This window comes from Falco cherrug, chromosome 12 (genome assembly GCF_023634085.1).
Source record: "Falco cherrug isolate bFalChe1 chromosome 12, bFalChe1.pri, whole genome shotgun sequence".
Taxonomy (NCBI): Eukaryota; Metazoa; Chordata; class Aves; order Falconiformes; family Falconidae; genus Falco; species Falco cherrug.
Window position 1 is genome coordinate 6764743 of NC_073708.1, and position 21659 is coordinate 6786401.

General features: G+C 46.2%; 1 protein-coding gene across 1 annotated transcript; it reads left to right on the forward strand.

Moving 5' to 3' along the window:
* Positions 1–1794: 1794 nt before the first annotated feature.
* TDRD5 (tudor domain containing 5) lies at positions 1795–19771 on the forward strand. Its single transcript, XM_055724953.1, has 12 exons — positions 1795–1802; positions 2494–2732; positions 3739–4147; positions 4933–5071; positions 7821–8041; positions 8952–9158; positions 10754–10820; positions 11735–11935; positions 13130–13291; positions 15212–15358; positions 17798–18014; positions 18833–19771. Exons 1-12 carry the CDS (start codon positions 1795–1797, stop codon positions 19030–19032), a joined length of 2217 nt encoding a protein of 738 aa, XP_055580928.1. The 3' UTR covers positions 19033–19771.
* Positions 19772–21659: the final 1888 nt, after the last annotated feature.

A 21659-nucleotide genomic window follows, 5' to 3' on the forward strand; every position in this document is an offset into this window, starting at 1 on the left:
GTTACTGCCACACATGTGGCTCCAAAGATCTCCAATGGTGAAAGTGGCCCAGAACAATAAACACGAGGGTGAAAAACTTTTACTGGGGAGACCAGTGGCTTACTCAGGAGTGTTTGGAGGGGGTGTTGCAGAGAATGACTGGGTGCATAGCATCTCACACTGGTCTGCTCTCTAGACACCCTCTGGCTGGCACAGCAGAGGGACATTGGCAGCAAACCCGCTCTCTAGGGTTACTTCACATTTTATCAGGGAGGGAGATTAGCTAGTCTCAGTTCAGCCATGAACTTTCCTGAATGGGTGCAAAGTGTGGAGGCCATTGCAGGGTTAGAGCTCTTGCATCTAAATTGTCAGTGTTTGTGTCTGAATGCCTCCCTAGTTTTCTGCAGCAGGAGCATGGCAGAGCAAACATAGGAGCTTTTCCTTCTCATGCCATTCAGCCTGTGGTGACATTTGCAGAAACATCTGCAAAAAGACACTTTTTAAGTCTTTTAAAGTAACTGACTATACTAAGGAAACCAGCACCTGGCTAGAAATCGAACTACAGCAATACAAGGCTGGAACATAAACCAGTGACTTCCCTGTCAATGGGACAGTGCTGAGCTCAGGGATGCCTGGTCTCTGGTGTGGAGGAGCGACTGAGGGAGCCAGGAAGCTCCCTGGGGAGGTGCTGCTCTTGTTTTTTCATGGATTCCTGTTTTATTGGAGACTTGTGGCCTGCCCGCAGTCAGGATATTGCAGGCAGGGAGGGCAGGAGCACCAGCTCCCTGCTTTCTCTGCTCTGTCATGCTGAGTGCCTTGTCAGCAGGTCACTGCAGAAGGGAGGGATGGAGAGGCTAATGGCAGAGAAAAGCTGGGTGAAGATGAGGTGTATTTAACAGTCATACAGTGTTTGTATTTGCGTTGGAAGTGCTCCAGAACCCTTTTTCGCTTTGTGTTTATCACTTGGTCAAGGTGAAGCAGGGGAAGCTGGTCTCCAGCTGCCAAAGGGCCTGTGGCATTGTAAGCAGCAGCTCGGATCTGGTTTTGGCCGGGCAGCACGGATGCTGGTGGATTTCTTGTCAAAAGCACCATGGCATATTTAACACCCACAAACCTGCAGCTCTCTTAGTTTGTCTGACAATTAATTTGACCAGCAGATCCCAACTCCTCTGTCCCCAGGGGATGTTTTTGGCCACTACCTCAGGACAAGAGCAATACTTTGAAAGCACGTGCTGATGGTTTGCAATCTTTACCATCCCAAAATCCACCGCCTTGCCCCCCTTGTCACACTGAAACGTGTGGAAATCACCCACACGGCTGAGCAGGTTTCTCCAGTGTCTGTGAACCCTTAGGAAATGGCCATCACAACCCAGTTTACCACATGCTTTGGCCTTGGGAAAGTCACTCGGTGTCTCCACTGTGGATTTTCCTCTCAGATGGAACTCAAAAACACAAGACTATTCTTAATAACGTTGGCATTTGGGTTCAAACATTGCTACCTCAAATCGGTCCTTTCTTTTTTTTGTCCCACGGCTCTTCCACGACGCTCTAACTTTGGCTGCTGGAAGGGAAAACACCCCTGACACTCTTACTGAGGAGAAGGCAGAGGCGGCAGCCCCGGGGCCCCCTCAGCGGCCCGGCCCGGCCCGGCCCGCCCCGGCGGAGGGCGCTGGGAGACCCGCGGCCGCCGCCGCCACAGTGGCCCCGCGGCCGCGGCGGGAGGGGAGGGGGGAGGGGGGGTGGAGCGGCCCCGCCCTCGCGCTCGGGAAAGGCGGGAAAGGCGGCGCGCAGGCGCGGTGGGGCTGCCGGGGCGGGATGGCGGGGTGCGTGAGGGCGGCGGCCCGCCGGGGTCCCGGGCTGGGGGTGAGGGGTACGGGAGTCTCCTCAGGGGGTGGTGACCCTGCTGAGGCAGAGGTCTGGGTTTCTAGGGACGCAGGGATCCCTGTGAGGAGCAGTGAGCCTGGGGGGGACCCTCAGACAGCAGGGATCTCCGTGGGGCGGCAGGGTGTGTGGAGAGCCCTCCCTGGGGCAGGGGTCTGGAGGCGCGCTGGGCTTTGGGGGTGCGGTGCTTGGAAGGGCTGTCACCTCACGGGGACAGGCAGCAAATGCAGGCTGAGTCGGCTGGGGACCAGGGGTGCTGGGGGGTGGCAGCTCGAGGGGTGCAGGCAAGGAAATACAGGGGCTGGTAGGCAGTAGCTGTGGTGAGTGTGGCTTGCAGCCCTCTCCCCCCAAGAGCTTTCAGCAGCTAAGTGGTAAAAAGGCTTTTGCCTGTATTTGAGTAGCTGTGGTACTGAAATTTGGAAGTGAATGGACTCACGATTTGTTTTTAAAAAAGAGGACTGAAGCCCCAGCCTGCTGATACTGCAGCAGGAGTATCTGACAAGCAGTGGTTGGACCCTTGTGCAGCCCTCAGCTGCAGAAACATCTGATAAAGGTTAAGTCAAAATTAATGATGAGCTGAAATTTTTAAAAGATTTTTAAATTGTCTTTTGCTTGCTTTTGTCTCCCCTGTAGTGCGGACACTTCGAAGCAGGTGCAGCTTATGGAGTTGCTGAAGAAGGAGGTGAGATCACTGCTAGTGGCTGCCAAAGAGGGCTTAACCCCGAGGCAGCTGGAGCAGGAGTACATAGCCATGATTGGCAGACCTCTCCCTCTACGTGACCTGGGCTTCCAATCCACCTTGGAGCTGGTGTCAAATATGCCTGAAGTTGTCAGAGTCTGTCCTTATGAGAAAGGCACTTTTATCCTCAAAGGTGAGGTTTTGTTTCCTTATAGATGGAGGAGTTGTTTGCAACCACATACTGGTATGAAGTGATGCCCCAAAACAGGATGTGCAGGATGAATTCCCAGAGCAGTTGGTCACATATCTCGTTATTCTTTTTCTCCTTATAGCTCTGTTTAATTTCTTGTCTTTGATGTTTCTTCTTGTATTTTGATCTGCCTTTTAATGCTTTTCTGCTCTTTTGTCCTGAAGAAGCACACAGGCTTCTAGTTATTTTTTGATGTTTTGCATTCTGCACTTAGTTCAGAAACTACAGTAACGTTTCTTACGTGTACACTAGAAATGGTAAGCATCACCTTTCCTGTAAACAGACTGCTGCAGGAGCCAAAAACAGGGAAGGGGCGCCTCAGGAAAGGCTGTAAATGTTTCCATACCTGACCCCATGGGAGGTTCAGTCTGTATCAAAAAACCTAACGCTTTCCTTTTCTTTGGGGAGGAGCTGTGGAAACAAATGACAGGTGCGAAGAGTTGATTAGGAGGGGTGAAATTGAGTGCTACAGTAGGACAAGAAAAAGTTGTTTAAAAGTGAGGAAAAGACCTGGGCTGCTCTCCAGAGAGACCTTGCCTGGGCAGGTGGGTGCCCTATAGTGAGTGTTTACTGTGATTCCAGCTGAGGGGAGCAATGTGCCGTTTATTGTTTTACCAACAAAATGTGCAGCAGCTGGGTTTCCTCTTGTTGTCCTGTATCCAAGAATTTGACCTACCTTCCTACTTGGATCTGGATTTATAGGTATGAGGGTGGAAATTGATTGTTGGCTGTTAAAAATGGTTCAGGCCAGTTTGCAAAAGGAGAGGAAAACTTGTTGCCCTGCTGGAAATCAGCCACGATTTAATGTGATTGCTTTTGAAGGAGACACCTGCTTCTGAAAAGGGATGAGGGAGGGAAGCAGAAAGAAAGGGAAGGAGACTTGCCTGTGTAGAGCTTTTAATGATTCGTTGTTTCAGTAGTCTAACAGCTTTATTTCTTTTTGTTCTAGCCATTGCAGATGAGACCACCAAAGCGATTGCCAGACTGGTTGCCAGACAGAGGAAAAGTGCTAGGGCACGGAAGAGTGTTGCTGCGAGGGCACATGCTGCTTCTCCCTGTAATAAACCACAGAGTTTCCCTCGGAGGGGCAGAGCTCCTGTCCTGCCAGCAAGAGTGAAGGCTGAGCTGCAGGATCTGCTGAGTTCCTCACCGCTTTTGCTCTTGGACTTTGATAAGGCCTTCTTCAGACGCTTTGGCCGGGCATTCCAGTACACAAAATATGGATTTTTATCCATGTTTGATGTCCTCAGAAGTGTGTCTGATATCATTGTGGTTGAACAGACAAGAGCAGGTTCCTTGCTGACCCTGAAGAAGTACCTGGCAAGTGAGAAAGAGAAAGAGGTACCACAAGGTGAGGCGTGTGTTATTTAACTGTGTTCCTGAGTGTGTTGTTAAGCATGTAGCTCTCGCAAGCACGATGGCCAAGCAGCTGTGTTTCAAGTGAATGTCACTGTGCTTCCAGCTGCTGTAGTAGCCCCAGTTCCCCTAGGTTTTGACACAGAAGGGTGGTGGGGTGCTGCGGAAGCAGCTGTCACAAGGCAGTTGTGTTGGTAACAGAGAGCTTAACTGGAAGTTTTCTGCAGGTTGCCGCCATTTTTTGGTGTGAGGTGAAAGAAGGGACGTTTAGCTTGTTCAGAGTATGGACTTCTTGAATGTGTGTGTGTGTGACTGGAATTTCTAGTAATTCTAGAAAAATGTCGGTTCTGCAGGCTGGTAAAGCCTTTCTAATGCACTTTTTGAGACTGAAGGTTTAGTCCTCGTCTGAACAGCACAGCTACGATTGTCCACAGCCTCTTCTGTTTTGTTTTGTGGAACTCCTCAGTGCTCCCTTAACGGGAGCTATGAGAGAAAGCAGAAAATCACATACAGTTCCTGCCAAATTCCTGACTTTCCTGGGAGTTCATTTTAGCATCATTCTAGCAATTAACCCTTAGCATGCTTACAAGAGCAAGTGTGTTTTGGTTTGGTTTCTTTTACTAATACAGTGAAGGAAGCCTCTCAAGTGAAGCTGTGTGCCTGTGGTGACTCTGAATGCTCCAAGAGATGAGGAAAACAGCACCAGTGCTTTCAGACTTTCATTTTCAGATGTCTTCTCTTTGTACTTAATATGTAACACTGCATTAGTCCAACAAAGAATTAACAGCCAGATTAATGTCTTTGCAGCAGTACCTGCAGTTGAGAAGCCCCCCAGCCAGGGGACAGAGAACTTCTGCCTGACAGCAGAAGAGAAGTCTGAGCCAGTGGAAACACAAGCGGTAGATTTGGGTGATGGCCTCAAACAAGTAAGCGGCTGGACAAGCAATCTGTAGCTTTTTCATGTCTTAATCCAGGGGTTAATAATTTTTTTTTCTTTTTTACTGCTTTTATTTGTGGTGTTGATGAACTGCTGCTTCCAAAAATTTTTGTAGCTGTTTTCAGATGAGTCTGGAGGTGACAGACTCATACTGACCTGGTATGTAGCTTTATATGCCATCCAAACTAGGTCTTTTTCTGGTTTCTTGCTGGTCTTGAGAACTATGTTGCACATCATCTGAGGTCAGTTAGGTATAAGCTTGCTCCCTGATAAGAGTGGTGATACATTTTGGTGTGCTTTCTTGAAACTGGACTTAAATAACTTAATCTGAGGCCAGCTGTGTGGAAATTTCCCCTGCTGCAGTAGTCAGGGCTTGAGTGTCTAGCAGAGCTGGGCAGTGGTTCTCAGAAACCTTAATTCCTGCAGTCTCAGCTCTGCTATTTGGTTGGACTTTGAAAATTTTGATTTTGTTTGTTTAGCACTGTATTTTTAGAAAGGGATGGAGAAGAACAGTACAGAGGCTCTGAACTGCCAAACTGGATTGGGAGAATTTTTTGTCCCCCCTCCTTTTTTTTTTTTTCTTTTGAGCATCTTTAGGCCTTCTTGGGAAAATCCTCCTACTGAGAGTTATTCCCTCTGCCAAGCTTGTCTTGTGGCTGTATGCAACTGCACAGTTGGAGCACATAGGTAGGGAAAGGGTCCTAGGAATTCTTCCTGACTTTGGTGTTTTGTGTACTAATGAACTTGGAAGCCTGGGCTTTGCATGGCACTTCATAAAACATACCCTTTAGAGATTTTGGGCAGGCTGTTCTGATCCTTGAAAGAAAAAAATTGGTTTTGGTGTGATGAAGTCCACAGGGAATTCCCCTAGATTAAACTTGTGGGAAGGATGAGAAAGGGGGAATATGGTCCAGGTAGCCCCAGATACTTGTTCTTGCTTATTACAGAGGAAGCCTGTTTAAAGGTCCTTGCAGGGTAAGTCTTGGAGGGTGTTTGTACAACTAGTGTTTGTCATGAAACACCAAGTTTGCCATTTTATTTAAAAAATGCTCTAAAGAGGAGGAAGGCAGGTTGGAATGTGTTAGTTTGGGTATACGGTGAACACTTTTTCATAAGGATGCCGCAAGGTGGAGGGGAAAGATGCAAACTGATAGTTACTCTGCTGCAAGGTATCCAAGTATCCGGTTACAAGAGACTAATAGTGGAATTGTTATGAGGGAAAAGGGCTGAGTCAATCTGCTCAGCCCTGAGAAGGCTGAAGTATATAGAGCTGCTGCTCTCAGCAGCTTTTTCTCATTGCCCTGAGCAGAGGAAAGGATGTCATCCACACCATCTGACGGCTGCCAGTTCAGCTTAGGGCGAGGAGTTAGCCAGTCTTGTAAGCCATACCTCTTGTAAGCCTAGTTTTGTAGTGTGTTCTCTTGGTTTATCCTTTTGTTGCTGCTTTTGTGAACACGTTTTTAAGTAGATGTCTTCTATGTCTTTCAAAGAAATGTCAGTTGTCACCACCAGTGTTTGAGCTATATGATACAGATCATTTGTGCCCTTAACAGTCTGATACGAAGAGCATTCTCAGGGCAAAACTGGCCCTTAGAAATGCTGCTATTCACAGGCAATTCTTAGAGGAAATCCATGAAACACAAGGGGGTTTTAGAGGTGATGCTGCTGCTCAGGCAAGAACTCCCTCGGTTGCTTTTTAACTCAAAAATATTAACTCCACTGTTTAACTCAATATTTTAGTCAAAATTTTTAACTCAGGAAAAAAAAATCCAAGGGCATTAGCCCTTGCTCAGTCTGTGGAAGGAGAGACTCTTATGTGCTGGTTTTAAACACAGTTAAAAGAGCCAGTATTGCAAAACCCCATTGTTTGTGGTTGAATTTAGCCATATAAACAACAGGGGTGTGCTGGCAGACAAACTTCCCATACATTGCCTGGTGTCTAATACAGTGATAACTTGTAGCATATTCATGATGAGTAAAACTGAAACAGTTTTGAGTTCTGATCATTGAAGGAGTGCTGGGGTTTGGCACAAAAGAAAGCTCTTGAGGCAGTGAAGGTAGCTGATGTCTGATTAAGGTTCCCATCCACACTAGTTCAAGAGAAATAATGGTTTTAGTAGTTAAAGAATAATGCAAAATTATTCTTTTGTATAATTTGTCTAGAGTGAGAAAATACACAATTTGTAGGTTTTGTTTGTGTTTATCCTTGGGGAAATAGCTCTAGTGTGAAAGTGAGATGTATTTGTGCCTTCTGTCACTTTTGAAACATTTTCAGATTAAGAGTTTTGTTGGTTCAGTCATGTACCCTTTCATGGTCGTGGAATATAGAAATAGCATCTTTTGGGTAAAATCCAACAAACAGGTGGGTTGTGTTTGGTTTGGGTTTTTATGGTGCGGGTTTTTGTTTTGTTTTAGCCATAGCCATTCAATACGTTTGTCTAAATGTGTGACAAGACTTCAATTCCTCTCCTTTATTCCTTGCAAGAATACGAGCAAGGTATTTTTGTTGTACCCCTCTTCACACTGGAGGGAAGGAAGAGAGAGCATGAAAATGAAGGCTGCTATCACAGGGAAAGTTTTAATCCAAGTTTGCCAGTTTGTTGGGATTCTCTGATAATCAGTAATTCACAGGTCCCCAGGAGAGCAGAACGTTTTTTTACCTTAATGGAAAGGCCAGTTATGTGTATTCAGTGCATGACAAGACATGTGAGTGCCACCTTCCTCTTATCCCTTTGTAGCTTCAAGATTTGGAGCAGTCCCTGCTAGACAAGTTGATAATGACTCCAGAAATCCCTCCAGATGCTGTTCAGGACAAAAGCCTTTGCAGTTTACCACCACTGGAGAGAAGGTGCCTGGTGGGAGTCTCTGTGGAATTCATCATCTCTCCTAGCCAATTCTACATCCACATCTGCAGCAGGGAAACATCTGATAAACTGCAGGATATGATGTTTGAGATGAGGTGCGGACGTGCTGTGCTGATTCACAATTACTATGCACTGTGTGTGTGTTTGTGCCGAGGGAGCAGGGCACCCAGCTGTTAGTGATGGGCACTGCTGGCTTGATTACTTGAAATGGAGATGCCAGTGCTGTACTGAAACACATACTCATAATGCTTACCTGTTCCTTTTAACTAGCAAGCAGTAAGTACGATTAATAGCATTTCATGGTAGTTTGGCTGTGTCCTAGACAGTCCTAAACTTTAACAGCCTGGAAAGGTTATGGAGAGGAACTTATTAGCGTTCCTCTGCACCTCTCTATTGTCTGTGCTATTGTTGCTAATGTGCTCAGTTAAGGCTTTTACTTCCATCTCCAGTGCTTTCCAAAAAGCACAGGTACTAGGCCTTTGTCATACCTATATTTGAAAGCAAAACCCCATCAGTGTCTGTGTCAGTTACATTATGCATTTGGGATACTATTCCACCACAACAGTGCTGCAGTTGCTGTTAATTGTGTGCCAGAGTAATTGCTTGATGTCTGTGGGGCACATGTAAGTGATTGCAGACTCTGTATACAGATCCTCTGTGAGTCAGTACTCCAGAACCTGGTTTAAAGAAGTACCGACATGTCAAGGTAATGTTAAAAATTAATGACTAGAAAGACTGTCTTTAGTCTCTGATTAATCCCCGTTAATCATCTTTTTGTGTGACCCCAAGAATATAATTCAAACTTTAAAAGTTTGGGTTGGCATTTTTTATGGTCATTTCAGTTTAAGTGTCGCAGAACAGAGATGTAAAGAATCTATTAAAACAATTCCTGAGTAACAATACCATGGGAACTTTGAGAAATCAGGAACTATACGAAGCCCTGTTTATTTTGTGTTCATCTCCTGCATCCTACCAAGCACAGTTTCTCTTTATGGTCTTTTGCAGACAGTGTTACTCAAATAAACTTGTTTCTGATCGTTATATCATGCCTGAATCTTCAGTACAACCTGGACAGCTTTGCTGCGTAACTGACTCAGAATGGTGGTACCGTGTTGTCATCCACTGTGTAGTCAATGATAAAGAAGTAGAGGTGTTCTACCCAGATTATGGAAACCTCAAAATTGTCCAAAAGTCTCGGCTGAGATTCCTCAAGTAAGTAAATTACACATAGGTGACAATTGCAGAATGGGTGAGGGTGGAAGAGACCTCTGGAGGTCATCCTGTCCAACCTCCCTCCCAGAGCAGACTGCCCAGGACCATGTCGAGACAGGTTTTGAATGTCTCCAAGGGTGGAGACTCTGCAGCCTCTCTGGCCAACCTGTCCCACTGCTTGGTCACCCTCATGGTAAAAACTCTGCTTTCCAGCTGGTCAGCCCCTAGCATATCATGGTGCATGGTGGTGTTCCTCCCCAAGTGCGAGTCTTTGTTGAACTTCATGAGGCTCCTGTCTGCCCATTTCTCTGTCCTGTTGAGGTCCCTCTGAATGGTGGTGTGACCCTCTGGTGTATCGGTCACTCCTCCCAGTTTTGTATCATCAGCAGTGTTGCTGAGGGTAGACTTTTCCTCCATCATCCAGATTGTTAATGAAGATGTTGAACAATATTGGATGCAGCATTGACTGGGTGGGGTACACCACTAGTTTGTGGCCTCCAACTAGACTGATCACAACCACTGATCACTCTCTGGGCCTGGCCCTTCAGTCAGTTCTCTATCTACCTCCCTGTTTATTCATCCAGCCCATACTTCATTAGCTTCTCTGTGAGTATCTTGCAGGACACGGTGCCAAAAGCCTGACAGAAGTCAGGGTAAACAATAGCCACTGCTCTCCCCTCACCTACCAAGCCAGTTGTGTCATTGTAGAAGGTAGTCAGGCTGGTTAAGCATGACTTCACCTTGGTGAATCCGTGCTGGCTACTCCCAGTCACCTTCTTGTCCTTCGTGGGCCTGGAAACGGTTCCCAGGATTAATTCTCCTTCCCAGCGATCAAGATGAGGCTGGCTGGCCTGTCTTTCTTCAGAAAGATATCTCGGCATGTAGTTTCCCAGAAAGGATCTTGGGTTTTATTTCGTAATGGTGCCTTGCAGGCATTTCCTTGCTTACATGCTAATGCTTGAGGTGACATTTAAGACCTGCTTTGCTGATCGCTCTGGGCCCTTTGCTCATCAGCCTTGTCTATCATTCCCTCACAGGGACTCTGGTCTAAATCCTTTCTTATTGCTGCCGTCGCTCCTCAGTGTTTCCTCTTTCTGCTACTTTGGGGCAAGCTCCATGACCCTTCCAGGGTTCTGTGAATGGATGTAGGCATCCTGAATAAACATTAGTCCAGGTGGGATGTGTTTGCAGTGTCAAAGGTAGCTGTTCTCTGCAATTCAGTACCTTTTCCATATTTGCTTCTTCCCCCTCATTTGCCTCTTTTTATGCCTGGCCATTTGCATTCTTTGGTTCAAAAGTCACTGTACTCTGTCCATAACTTTGTAATCATGAGGGGTTTTGATGGGAAGGTGCTTGGGCAAAGGAAGGCTTAAGTTGTTGCTGCTGGTTTTGCTGTGCCCAATCTCTGGCTATGGAGTGTTTTCAAAAGCTGCTGTTGGGTTTCAGTAGTAAGTACAAAATCCAATATGTGTGCCTGTATTCTAAGCTGATTTTAAAACCCAGAAGAGGAGGAAGTTCTGCTCTTCTGCCTGGTTTTGCCTTTTTTAATTTTCTTTTTCTTTCTTTAATGGTGATGGCTTTGTTTTGTATTGTAGGTGGTGCTACCTGAAGTTCCCTGCTCAGGCAATCCCATGTTCCTTGGCATGGGTAAAGCCCGTGGAGGTATGTGTTCACATGCAGTTTCATTTATTGACATATATATGAGAGCTATAAAGTAGAGGTTGTTTTTTTCTCCTGATAAAGAGCAAACATTTGGATTAATTCAGGTTCTATTGATGTTTACAGCAGAATTGCTGCTGTTAATGTTCAGCAGAGGATGACTGCTTAAGACTATCTCTGCAAATGATTTCCCTTCTACTGTTTTCCTTGTGATCGGAGTATTCTTGCTTGTATTGCTGCACAAACTTGTTTCTTCCCCTGCCAGTAGTTTTCCAGAGTCCTTCTGAAGCCTTGGTAGCTCCAGCTCTCTGATCTAAAAAAATTCTTCAGTGACAGAGCTTTAAGTGAGATGGTTTGATGCAACAGTGTAGACAAAGAATTATAGAAGTCGTAAGAAAGTTCCTCTGTGCTGGGAAACCTCTTGGTCAAGAAGCCTGAGAAATACAGTCTCTGAAGTAAGGCATGTGAGCAGAGTTGCTGCTTCTGTGTTTTAAAGATATTATTTTAAAAGTTATTTCCGCAGTTTTTTGAGGCTTAAAGAATCAGTTTTCATTGCAATGAGGCTTAGCAGCTCCTTAAAAACTTCTGACACTTTTAACATTTATAATCATATGATTCCAGGAATTAAAAACAAAACCCAAATAACTGTATTTTAGGCAATTGTGATAAAATCACTGGTGAATGCCATCGAACCATGTTTGGAAAAAGGTATTTAGGGTGAAAGGGGGGCTTTTTGGGCTTTGGGTAGCTAGATTTCATTCTGTGCTGCGAAGCCTGTCTGCCTAACTGCTGTATTTGTCTCCCTAGCCTAATAGACATAGCTTAATTGCCTTTCTGACAAATGCCCACAAGGGAAAGTCGCAGGCAGTGGATGTTGGTCTGTTCATAGGAACTTTACCTTCCTGTTTCTTCTCCAGGGTACATGGTCCAGTGCAGCAACTCTGCTATTCAAGGAGCTGTGTAGCTCCAAGCTTCTTGTGGGCATCGTGGATGAGTATGTGAATGGCATTTTGTATCTCTTCCTGTGTGACACGTCCACCGAAGAGGATGTCTACTTCCACTGTGTCTTGCAGGATGGGGGATGCGCTCGTGTCTGCAGAGAGAACCTCCCTTCGCAGGTGAGGAGGAAGGAGTGTGCTGCTGAAAGGGAGGGCAGGGAAAGGATCGATTGGGCACGTGTAATAGGAAGATCTTTAGCTTGAAGCAAGTAGTTTTGTGAAAAGCAATACTAGTATTCCCTGCTTTCCTGTAACTTACTGTTTTGTGACTGCATCCCACAGTGTCTGACTCTATGGTGAGAGCTGGCTTTTTTGTAAGGTGGAATCTGACGATGCAGCAGAGATGTTCTGGTTCAGTAGAATGAATTATTTTCATCCTTAGCTTGCTAGTATTACAGATTCATCGGGAGCTGACACACAGCTTGTATAAATAACATGAAAAAGTAAAATAGCTATGGATGTTCTGAGCATAAGGCCAAACTGAGCTGGAATTGAGAGGCTGTTAAGAGATGTGTCAGTTACTTCACTACCCATTGTTAATTCAGCCAGTTTTGTTAGTCATAAGTTGAGGCCCCAGATTCATCCAAACAATTAATGAGAGCAAGTTGATTAGGTTTTATTGTCTGCCCCTGCCGCTATGTAGCACTACTTTAAGTCAGTTGAGTGAGGAACAGGATAGTTGAATAAATTATTTTGGCCTTGTCTACCCTAGGCATTGAGGATTGGTTTTGCCGTTAACAAACTGAATTATGGAAATGGTCTTGGTTTAAAAAGTCTCTTACTTTGCCAGTGAAAAGTACAACGTAACCATGATAGATTGCACATTGTGCCTTGGACAGACATTCAAGTTGTAAGCCAGCGCAGAGAGCATTTACGATTTAGGCCCACCTGTGTTATTATCTGAATGTCTCGGCTCAGTTTCAGTAAGAACCACGTGGATACGAAAACCCTTAGAAAGGTACTGCCATGATATTGTATCTCAGCAGAAAGTCAGGCTTTACAGCCTGGAGCTTGTATCTTGTTTTATTCAATAGATGCAGAATGCATGTTTTGGCAGGATTAGACCCTAGGATTGTATTTTTGGGTGTGTCCAATTTTGGGAGGAGGGAGGGTATTGCTGAGTTACTTATTGCTGGAGGGAGAGGAGTTGGTTTTTATGGTTAAGACAATTCCCGCCAGCATTTGCACCTAACTTGTGGGTGGTGTGCTTCCTCATAAACCTTATTAGGAATTTCCTGAATCCTTTTTATTCTTTGTGGTAGTTACAACATGGTTTTCTTGACTATACTGGGTGGGTTTTTTGTTTGTTCCTAGGAATTCGAGGAACTGAATCCTTCAGCCTTGTACGTTCAGCCCAGTGGAAAGCAGGAGAATGCTGAACCAGTGGACCCAGACATTTGCTTGCAGCAGGAATCTCTAGCTGCAGATAGTGAAATAGCAACCTCAGCGCTGGGTGAGGATGAACTGTGTGACCAGGTGGGAGTTCAGCTGTGGTGTAGCTATCATTCAGTGAAATTGGCTCCAGGGGTCAGTAGACATGTAATGGTTTAGTCCCGTGCAAGTTTTTTGTGGAGTTAGTTGGTTTTTTTTTTGAAGACTTGTTTTTCACTTCTTTAAAAAGCAAGAGGAACCACGATATAAAAAGTGTGCACCATAAAAGCATCTCTAGCTGCTTGTCCTCTGATCCCTTTGCAGGCTTCAGGGAGTCTGTGCTCAGTGATTTCTGTAACCTCCCTCATGCACCATAATTTTTCAGCTGGAGAGAGAATGGACTCTGAGAACTTAGACCAGTTCCAGATGCTCTAGATCAGTTTGATGTAGCACTTTCATGTTTTGCACCCCCAGGAGCCAAGAAGTGGTTTGTTTTCCCTCTCACATCTCGGGTTTGGCAAAGGATGTGTAATAACTCAGGGTATCATTTCAATGTGGGAAAAGACCAGAAGAACTAGTGGTATATTATTTCCATTAAAGGTCTTACTTTCAGGTAAGTTTAGAATAAGCAAGCGATTTGCAATCCTGGTTGTTGCAGGGGGTTAGGCTGCCGTATACAACTACGGCTTGTTACCTTAAAACCCAGGTCTTAAGGGCAAACTACTGTGGTACTGTTAGAAACGCCAGGAACACTTGTCTACTCTCTCGCTCTACTTTTCTGTGTTATTTAAATGGTAGTATTTTAATGACACACTTTACTACAGGGGCCAAAGCACCTCTCAAGTAAGTGTCAGCTGTTGAAGTGTTCAGCTGTGGGCCTGCTCTGAGGCTGCTTTTCTGACATTTCTCAAATAAAAGCTAGTGCAATGTTCGTAGCCTGTAAAGCAGTCATTTTACCTAGGTTTTGTTTTAGCCAACTGCAATTCTGTGATAGAGAAGCTCTAAATAAGCTGTATATCTTGGATAGTAATGTCTGTGCACTGTTGATACATCATCTGAACTGAAGGACGCAAACCAGGAGCTTTAGGTATGTGGAAGAAATTAGTGTGACGAAGACTGCAAATCTGAGTTTACTGTGATTTATTTTTTTTAATGGAAAAAATCTGGAGAGTACCCTAACTAGTTAACTGTAGCAAGATCCATTTCTGTAAATGTCAGATGTAGCTGGTGATTGGGAGACTAGAGGAGTGTAAATGCTTCCAGGTTTTCTTACGTCTGATTTCAAGAGTCTTATTAGAATCCTTTTCCAGAAACCACGGTCCTCTAGATCTCATTGTGTAAGACTAAATGTTTCCTTCTCTGCTGTTCTGTTTAGCTGTCAAAAATGTTTCCTTCTCTTCCTGAGTGCATCACTAACATGAACATCGGTGACTGTTATGAAATGGCTCAAAGTGTTTTGAACTGGAATGAAATGTGTCTAATACAACACTTGTTACAGTTAGGTAGCATTTTCTGGCAACTCCTTTTAAGCAGTGGGTAACTCCCTTTGCCTTGTCCAATCTTAGATTTGCCTAGTCAGGATTAACGACTCCCCCCCCCCCCCCCCCCCCCCTTAAGTGCAGAATGGCTGGACACTGTGTTGTATCAGCTCTGCTACATTAAGACACTTATCCATGGTAAAATTTCTTAAAGGCAGCAAGCAATAACCAGAAAATACTGTTTGAATAAAACTGTACTTCCCAAGTGATAAGTTTTACTGTGGAGGAGAGGAGTCAAAATCACAGTTAGTTTCTTGGTCACATTATTTCCTGTCCTTCCATGTTCTTTCTGTCCTTTCTACTTAGCCCAGACTTCTCCGGATAGAAATGTTAAAACTCTGAGCAGAACAGGAAAGCTCCTTGGCATTTCTCTCTCAGTTAATCTCCCAAGTGTTATCATCTGATGGCTCTGTAATTCACTCCAGTGTGTCCTGCTTTCTTCTACCCATGCTAGCTATACTTTTTCCTGGTTTGTCCATCTCCTTAGCAACTACACCTGTCTACTAAGAAGGAAATATGGGATGTGTGGCCACTTTTGGATGAAGCGAGCATGACAAGAACAGCAGACCAAGACCCTGAACTTGGACAGGAGGATACAAACAAAACTTCTACAGAGCTTATGGCAGTGGTTAAGGTAAGGGCATTTCTCTCAGCTATTGCTGTGAAGAGGGGTTGTTCTTGGTTTTAGATTATTTGAATAACCATTTGATTGCTTTGACATGTTTGGTTGGTTTTTTTTAAAAGTGACTGGCAAAGAAAGAACTGGCTGTTAGCATGGACTCAGAGCTATACATTTTGCTCTTTCCTGTTTCTGGTGTTATTGGTGATTCACTAGGCCTTCACTGACACATCAAGGTGGTGTGGAAACAAGACTGTTTGAGCACTTTATAGATCAAACATGGCCCTTCTTCATTCCTCTATTTCCCCTGCATTCACAGTCCAGAGGGTTACTGGGAGTTATTGTGGGGCTGCTCTGGGCCATGCAGAGTCTTCCTCTTCCCGAGTTAGGAGGGTGTGTTTGGAAGGGCTGCGTTTTAGGCTGTGCTTTGAGGCATTGTGTGGTGCTGGTGTTGTGAGATTGCTTCTTAAGTAGTAGTTGATGATGAGTCTAGCAGGGCCTGCAGCGTGGCATTTTGCAAACACTGTGCTCTGGGTTCAGCAGGGAGCCAGTATCACTCAGGATTTGTTGAGACCCAGAAGGCAGTGCAGAGCTGGAAATGTGAGTATGCCTTTCTAGAGTTACAGTTTCTCTTGCTTATTACAAGAGTTATACAGTTAACTCTTTCTAGAAGGATGAGGGGGAAGTTGGTTCTCAGATAGTCTAGAGCAGCACTGGAAGAATCAGTGTGTCTGAGGGATGTTACCTGAAAGGCGTGGAGAGAAAGTAAGCTGGGAAAAGAGACTTTGAGAGAGTGGGCGAAGAGGAAAGATTCTGGTAGCAAGTGCAGGGCTAAAGTACGATGAGATTAGATGAGATGGAAGCAAGTAGGTAGATAGCTATAGGGTCCTTGTGAGATGACTTAAATGCTCCCCTGCAAGTATTAAACTATGTGAGTTTCAAAGCACCGGAGTTTCCTAGCTGGATCAGAAAAGTCTTGTGTCCCTGGCTGTGATCCCTGTTACAGTCTTTAGAAGAAGTGACAAGAATTTCTATTGAGGAAGACTGTGGGATGAAAAAATAATCCTGCCTACAGCTGTCAGGGCGAGAAAAAAGGCACCAGTCAGCTAGTTATGAGGACAGACAGGAGGATTTCCTTTCTCTGATTCCTGCTCATCTCCTGACCTCAGGGTTTTGTGGCACTTGCAGCATCACTAAATGGTATTCCCTCCTTTTCAGTTTTCACTGCCCATGATTACCTTTTCAGTGGTGGTGTTCTTAATTGTGTAAATCAGAAGGAAGAGTTGATACTGGATATCTGTTCTCATTTGCTTCTTCTGTAAACTGAACAGTCTCCTGTTATAATTCTTTCCATCCCAGCTTTTCCCAGTGCCAGCAGACGTTTTTATGTCCACCCTTGCACGCTGTCTGTTTCTGCTTTGTTCTGGAGTGGCAGTGACACTGCCTGTCTGCCAACAAGGATAGCGTGGGTGGCAAGAGGAGATAATCCTCTTCCAATCTTGTTCTTGTCCTAACATACCTAACACAGTATTTTTTTTAATACTTGTGAGGCAGAGGTTTTCAGTGGAATGGTGGTATCAAGCTGAGTAGCTGGTTAATTAGACTCCAGTGATGCCTGTCAAATTCTGTCTTGGCATCCTGTCAGCACTGACTTCCTGCTGCCCAGCCACGTAGCTGTCCTCGCTGCTTCAGAAGTGCCTCATGGTTCACTTGTGAGGGACAATTTAAACTGCTTAAATCTGCTTGTGTAAAACCAATTGGTTTGTTCTGGGCTAATCCTCTAAACACTCTCACAAATGGGTGAAGCACTTCTGGATGATGATTCACTCCTTCTAAAGATGGATGCCTTTCTTCTGCTGCCTGGACAACAGAAGAAACCTAGAGAGCAAGCACCTAATTTTTTAACAGCTACAGTTGGGCAAGGTGAATTGCTGCTTGTCTGTAGTTTCACAATTTTTCTCCTCCATACTGAGTTAACAAATACAAACATTGGCTTTAGTACAAACATAGCCTGTCTGTGGCTGAGACATGGGTGATCATCCCTGAAACTTAAGTTTCATTTGTATTTTTAAGGAAAAATGCAGAGGGACTTCCTCTGACTCTGTTCCTGCTCCCTTGCAGAAACTCCCTCTGTCCCTCTCATCATTTGTTCAGCGTGGGGCTGCTGAGAGATGAGCCAGCTGTTATTCTTTCCTAAGACATGGTGATTTGTATCTTGTAATAATGTCACTTTTCAGCTTGCTGTGCAGGAAAAGCTGCCCTTTGGCCAAGGTTGTGAATAACTAGTTTTTGGTTGTTTGGGGTTTTTTTCTTATATTGTTTTTTAAATCATCCAGTTGCTGACATTTCAGTTCTTTGTGAACTTTAAGAGATAATAAAGATTAAGGCAGCTAATGAACAGAGGGAGTGTGCACTAATCATACCCTCTCCTGAGTTTTTTGAATACATTTGCAGGCACCTCATGTTCTTGGAGAGTCTTCACTGCCTGCTGTCTTATTCAAGTCAGTGGAAGACTTCTATACGGCCTTTATCTGCGCCAGACAACCAGCAGAAAAGAGCCAAGATGACACAGATCAGATAGAAAGATTTTCCAACAAGGCCCAACTTCGTGAAGCTGTACATCCCTCTGTTCTGCTTATGGCAATGCCATTTATACTGGACAACCGTAACGGTACGAATAGATTTGTCAGTAAAAGTTAACACAGCAGCAGGCTGAGCAGTCTGTTACTGTGCTATGAGTCTTGCAGTCACTGTTGGCTGTCCTAAGACCGGTGCTGCTACTTTGCTAGAACAGATGAAAATGTTGGTGTTTCTTGGGATGGAGATGCAACAATAACAAATAGCTGGATGCAGTACATTGGTTTGACCTTTGTGCAGCAAAATGGGTTTCTAAATGCTTAATGGGAACAAATGAATTGAAGATTATTTCTTTTTGTCTTTTCAAGACTGCTGCTGCTTTCATGCAGAAGTCTTTGTTTCTCTGCTCCATAAGTTAGCCTGTGTTTATTTCATACTGAGAGTCTCTCCATCTCCCAACTGAAAGGGGCAAAAGCATTTTTTTAAATCTCATAAGGTCCCTGCGTGGGTGTCAGTCTTCCATCTTTCCAATGGTGAAAGTATTTACAACACCCATTCGAGAGCTGCTTGATTTACGAAGTAGATCAAGTGACTTGCCAAAGGCAGTGCCAGTTTGTGCCTTGGAACAGAGCTGTCTGCCGTCTGTCTGGAGTGGAGGCCCAGTTCTCCAGGCAGGGGCTACTCAATTCATGTCTGATTTGCCTGCCTCTGGGGAAATGGTGGTGAGCACTGGGAGGAGAGAGAGAGGCTCTTTCTTGGATTATACCATGCCAGGCTCATCAGATAGGTGTGCAGTAGAAAGTCCTCTTGCCATGACCTCGTGAAGCCTAGGCAAAAGGGTTTTTAAACTGGAGCTCTTAGAATTGCCAGTGTAGATACCGTCTTTCTTTTCTGTGTTCCCTCCTTATGCAGATGAAGAGAAAATGAAGAATAAAGACCTTCCCGGGAGTCTTGCAGTTGGCCTGTGTGCTGCCCGTGGGCTGTATGACCAAGGGCCGTCTTGGAAACTGTATGTCCCTCCTACCACACTGTCTGCAGTGGTGGCAGCTGCACGCTTAGCCACTTCCAGTGACTACTTCCAATGGCTCCCCAGCCTGAGAAAGAAGGTGTGAAAAGAGGGGAGAAGATGAAGCAGCTGCCAGGGAAGGTTGCCTCGAGCAGCAAAGGCCTTCTGTATGACCATGCTGTCATTTTCTTTGTTCAGGAACATTTAATCCCTTGAAAAACCTAGTCTGACATCTTCTATAGATGTGCCCAGTACATGGGATGTTACTTTTACTTTCAGGAAAATATTTTGTTTTGTTGTACTGATTTATTGCTCTTTAATGTAATGTTTCAGGAAAACACCTGAGTGTCACATTGTGTTATATATCTTCTAAGTTTAGGAGAGGGAAACTGGCTACCTGTCCCTCCCTCCTTCAGTACTCGGTAAGTTTTGGTATTGGGTGGGGGAGATGGTTTTGGTTTTTAACACAGTGGATGCTCTACACACGCTGCTGTTAGGAGAGAGAGCTGGTTGTATCCCAGCTCAGGCCTCAATCCCTGGAAGCGCTGGTAACTTGCAAAATGAAACCTCCTTCCCCAAGAAGGTGCTCTGATTTGTTGGTGAATTAGGATGCCACATGTATGAAGTGTCAGGAATCCCATGTTACAGGCACTGAATTAAATAAATCTGTAAAGAACCCAGTGAGAGGAAGCTTGAAGCGTGATGCTGGCCTTGTTTATGTAGCTCCTTGCTGTGGCAAGAAATCCTCTTGGGCTTAAGTCTAACGCAGAGAAGAGCTGTGAAAGTACAAGTGTCCTGGTTGTGAGTGCTGGCGTTCTGCTGGCTTGCTGGTGCCTAGACTGTTCCCTCAGATCTTTGGGGGCTTCGAGGGCCGCCCTGTGCCCACCTGCAAACATGCCAGAGGTATGCTTCGCTGCAGGCCACCAAGAAAAGCTCAAGATAGCATTTAACATTAATACTGGACTGAATAAAAGCCCACCATAAGAAGTGTGATTGGACTAGGTCGTTAAAGCTCTCTTCCAACCCAAACCTTTCAGTGATTCTACGACTATTTTAATTTCAGCAGTTAGGAGTGGGTTTGGATGTGAAAGGACTAAAAAACAGAGAGAGAGAGGGAGGAAGAAAATCTTGGGCTCGTTAGGAAATGACTACACGTTGCAGAGGCACAGAGATACGGAGCTGTGGCTCGAGCAGGGGCTGTACAACCCGCGGGGAGGCTCAGAGGGTGCCTGACTTCTCTGGTCCCATGTGCAGGCCGGGGGTGGCACCGCACGCGTTTGTCACCTCACGTCGGGGTCAACTGGAACAGAACTGTGGCTGCTCAGAGCTGTCTGGGTGAGGCAGCGCTTCTCCCTGACGCCATCCCCTTTTGGGTTTGGGGAGGTGAGAACTGGGGCTGGGGTGGGGTGTCCCGAGGAGACACCCCCCCCCACGTCCTCCCTGCCTGTCCCCGGCTGCGGTGGGGGCCGATGGGCTGGAGGAGCAGTCACCCTGTCCCTGCTGCTGCCGGGTCACTGCTAGGTGGCAGCCGAGGCCAGCTCTCGCCGGCTTGGCTCCCTTCAGCCTAAAAATCCTCTTTGGGGGAGGGTGGGGGAGGTGAGGAGCTGAAGAAGACCCTGCTGGGTGGGCAGCACCCTCCTGCTCGGCTGGGGCCGCCCCCTGCTCCCTGCCTGGGGCACGACAGATCCCACGGCTGCAGGGAGGTGTAACGGGGGTGGGCGGGCTTTTGGGGATGGGCCCCACCGCTGCTCTTGGTGTGGGCCGTCCCAAGAAACTGGGGACGGGGAGATGCTGGGGGGTCTGGAAGTGGGGGTGTGTGGACACCAGGAGCTTACACGTGTGCAGAAGGGGAGCGGGCAAATTCGTGGGAGGGAGCCAGCAAGGGTGAGCGGTATCAAGGCATCCACTGTGACTTCGGAGCTCCCTAATCTGCCGGTTTCTGAAGGGAGGGAGCGTATTCTGGGCTGTCAGCACTGCGCGTCGCCGTTTCTGCACGCTCTCCCTGGGTACCTGCCGGAGGTGGGGCACAGGGCTTTTCTGCCATCCCATGTACCTTTTCTGATGCTTAACTGGTCAGGATAATTTTTTTTTCTTATGAATTTTTGCCATTTGCTCCCCTGCTCTGGGGTGACCTGGGCTGATCTTCCCAGCTGCATGGTGGCATCTCCCTTCCCAGAGCAGCTTGGATCACATTTTTCATGCCCAGCAGGTCCCTGTTTGTAGATTTTTGTTGCTTAAGGCAGTGGAAAAAGAGACAGGCACCTCAGGGACTGGAAAGTGATGCCGTGTTCCTGTCTGCGCGCCGGTGCTGAGCAGGAGGGGAGGAGAGGTGGCTGCGCCAGGCAGCAGGGTAAACCTGAGCGAACTGTGACGTTTGGAGGGGTCCAACCCCACAGAGGTGTCTGATGAAGAGGAGGAAGATGTTCCGCCCTGTGACAGTCTTGTCTCTGCAGGCATTGAATCCCTCCTGGAGCGGCTGGGGGTCCCCCCAGTCCTCCTCGAGAAACATTTCCTTGGGGCACTGGGAGCCCTTTCACTGGAGTGCCCAGTGTGGGTGCCCCTCGGCCCTGGGTGGGTGTGCAACAGCATCCCGCTCCTCCGCAGGAGAGCAGCAGCGTGGGGTGGAGCCGCTTTCCTCTCCATTGCCCCCAGTTTCCACCCTCCCCATAGCTATGGGGCAGCGGCGCTGCCAGCAGAGGTTATCGACTGGGAGTCCCCGTGAGAGAAGACCAA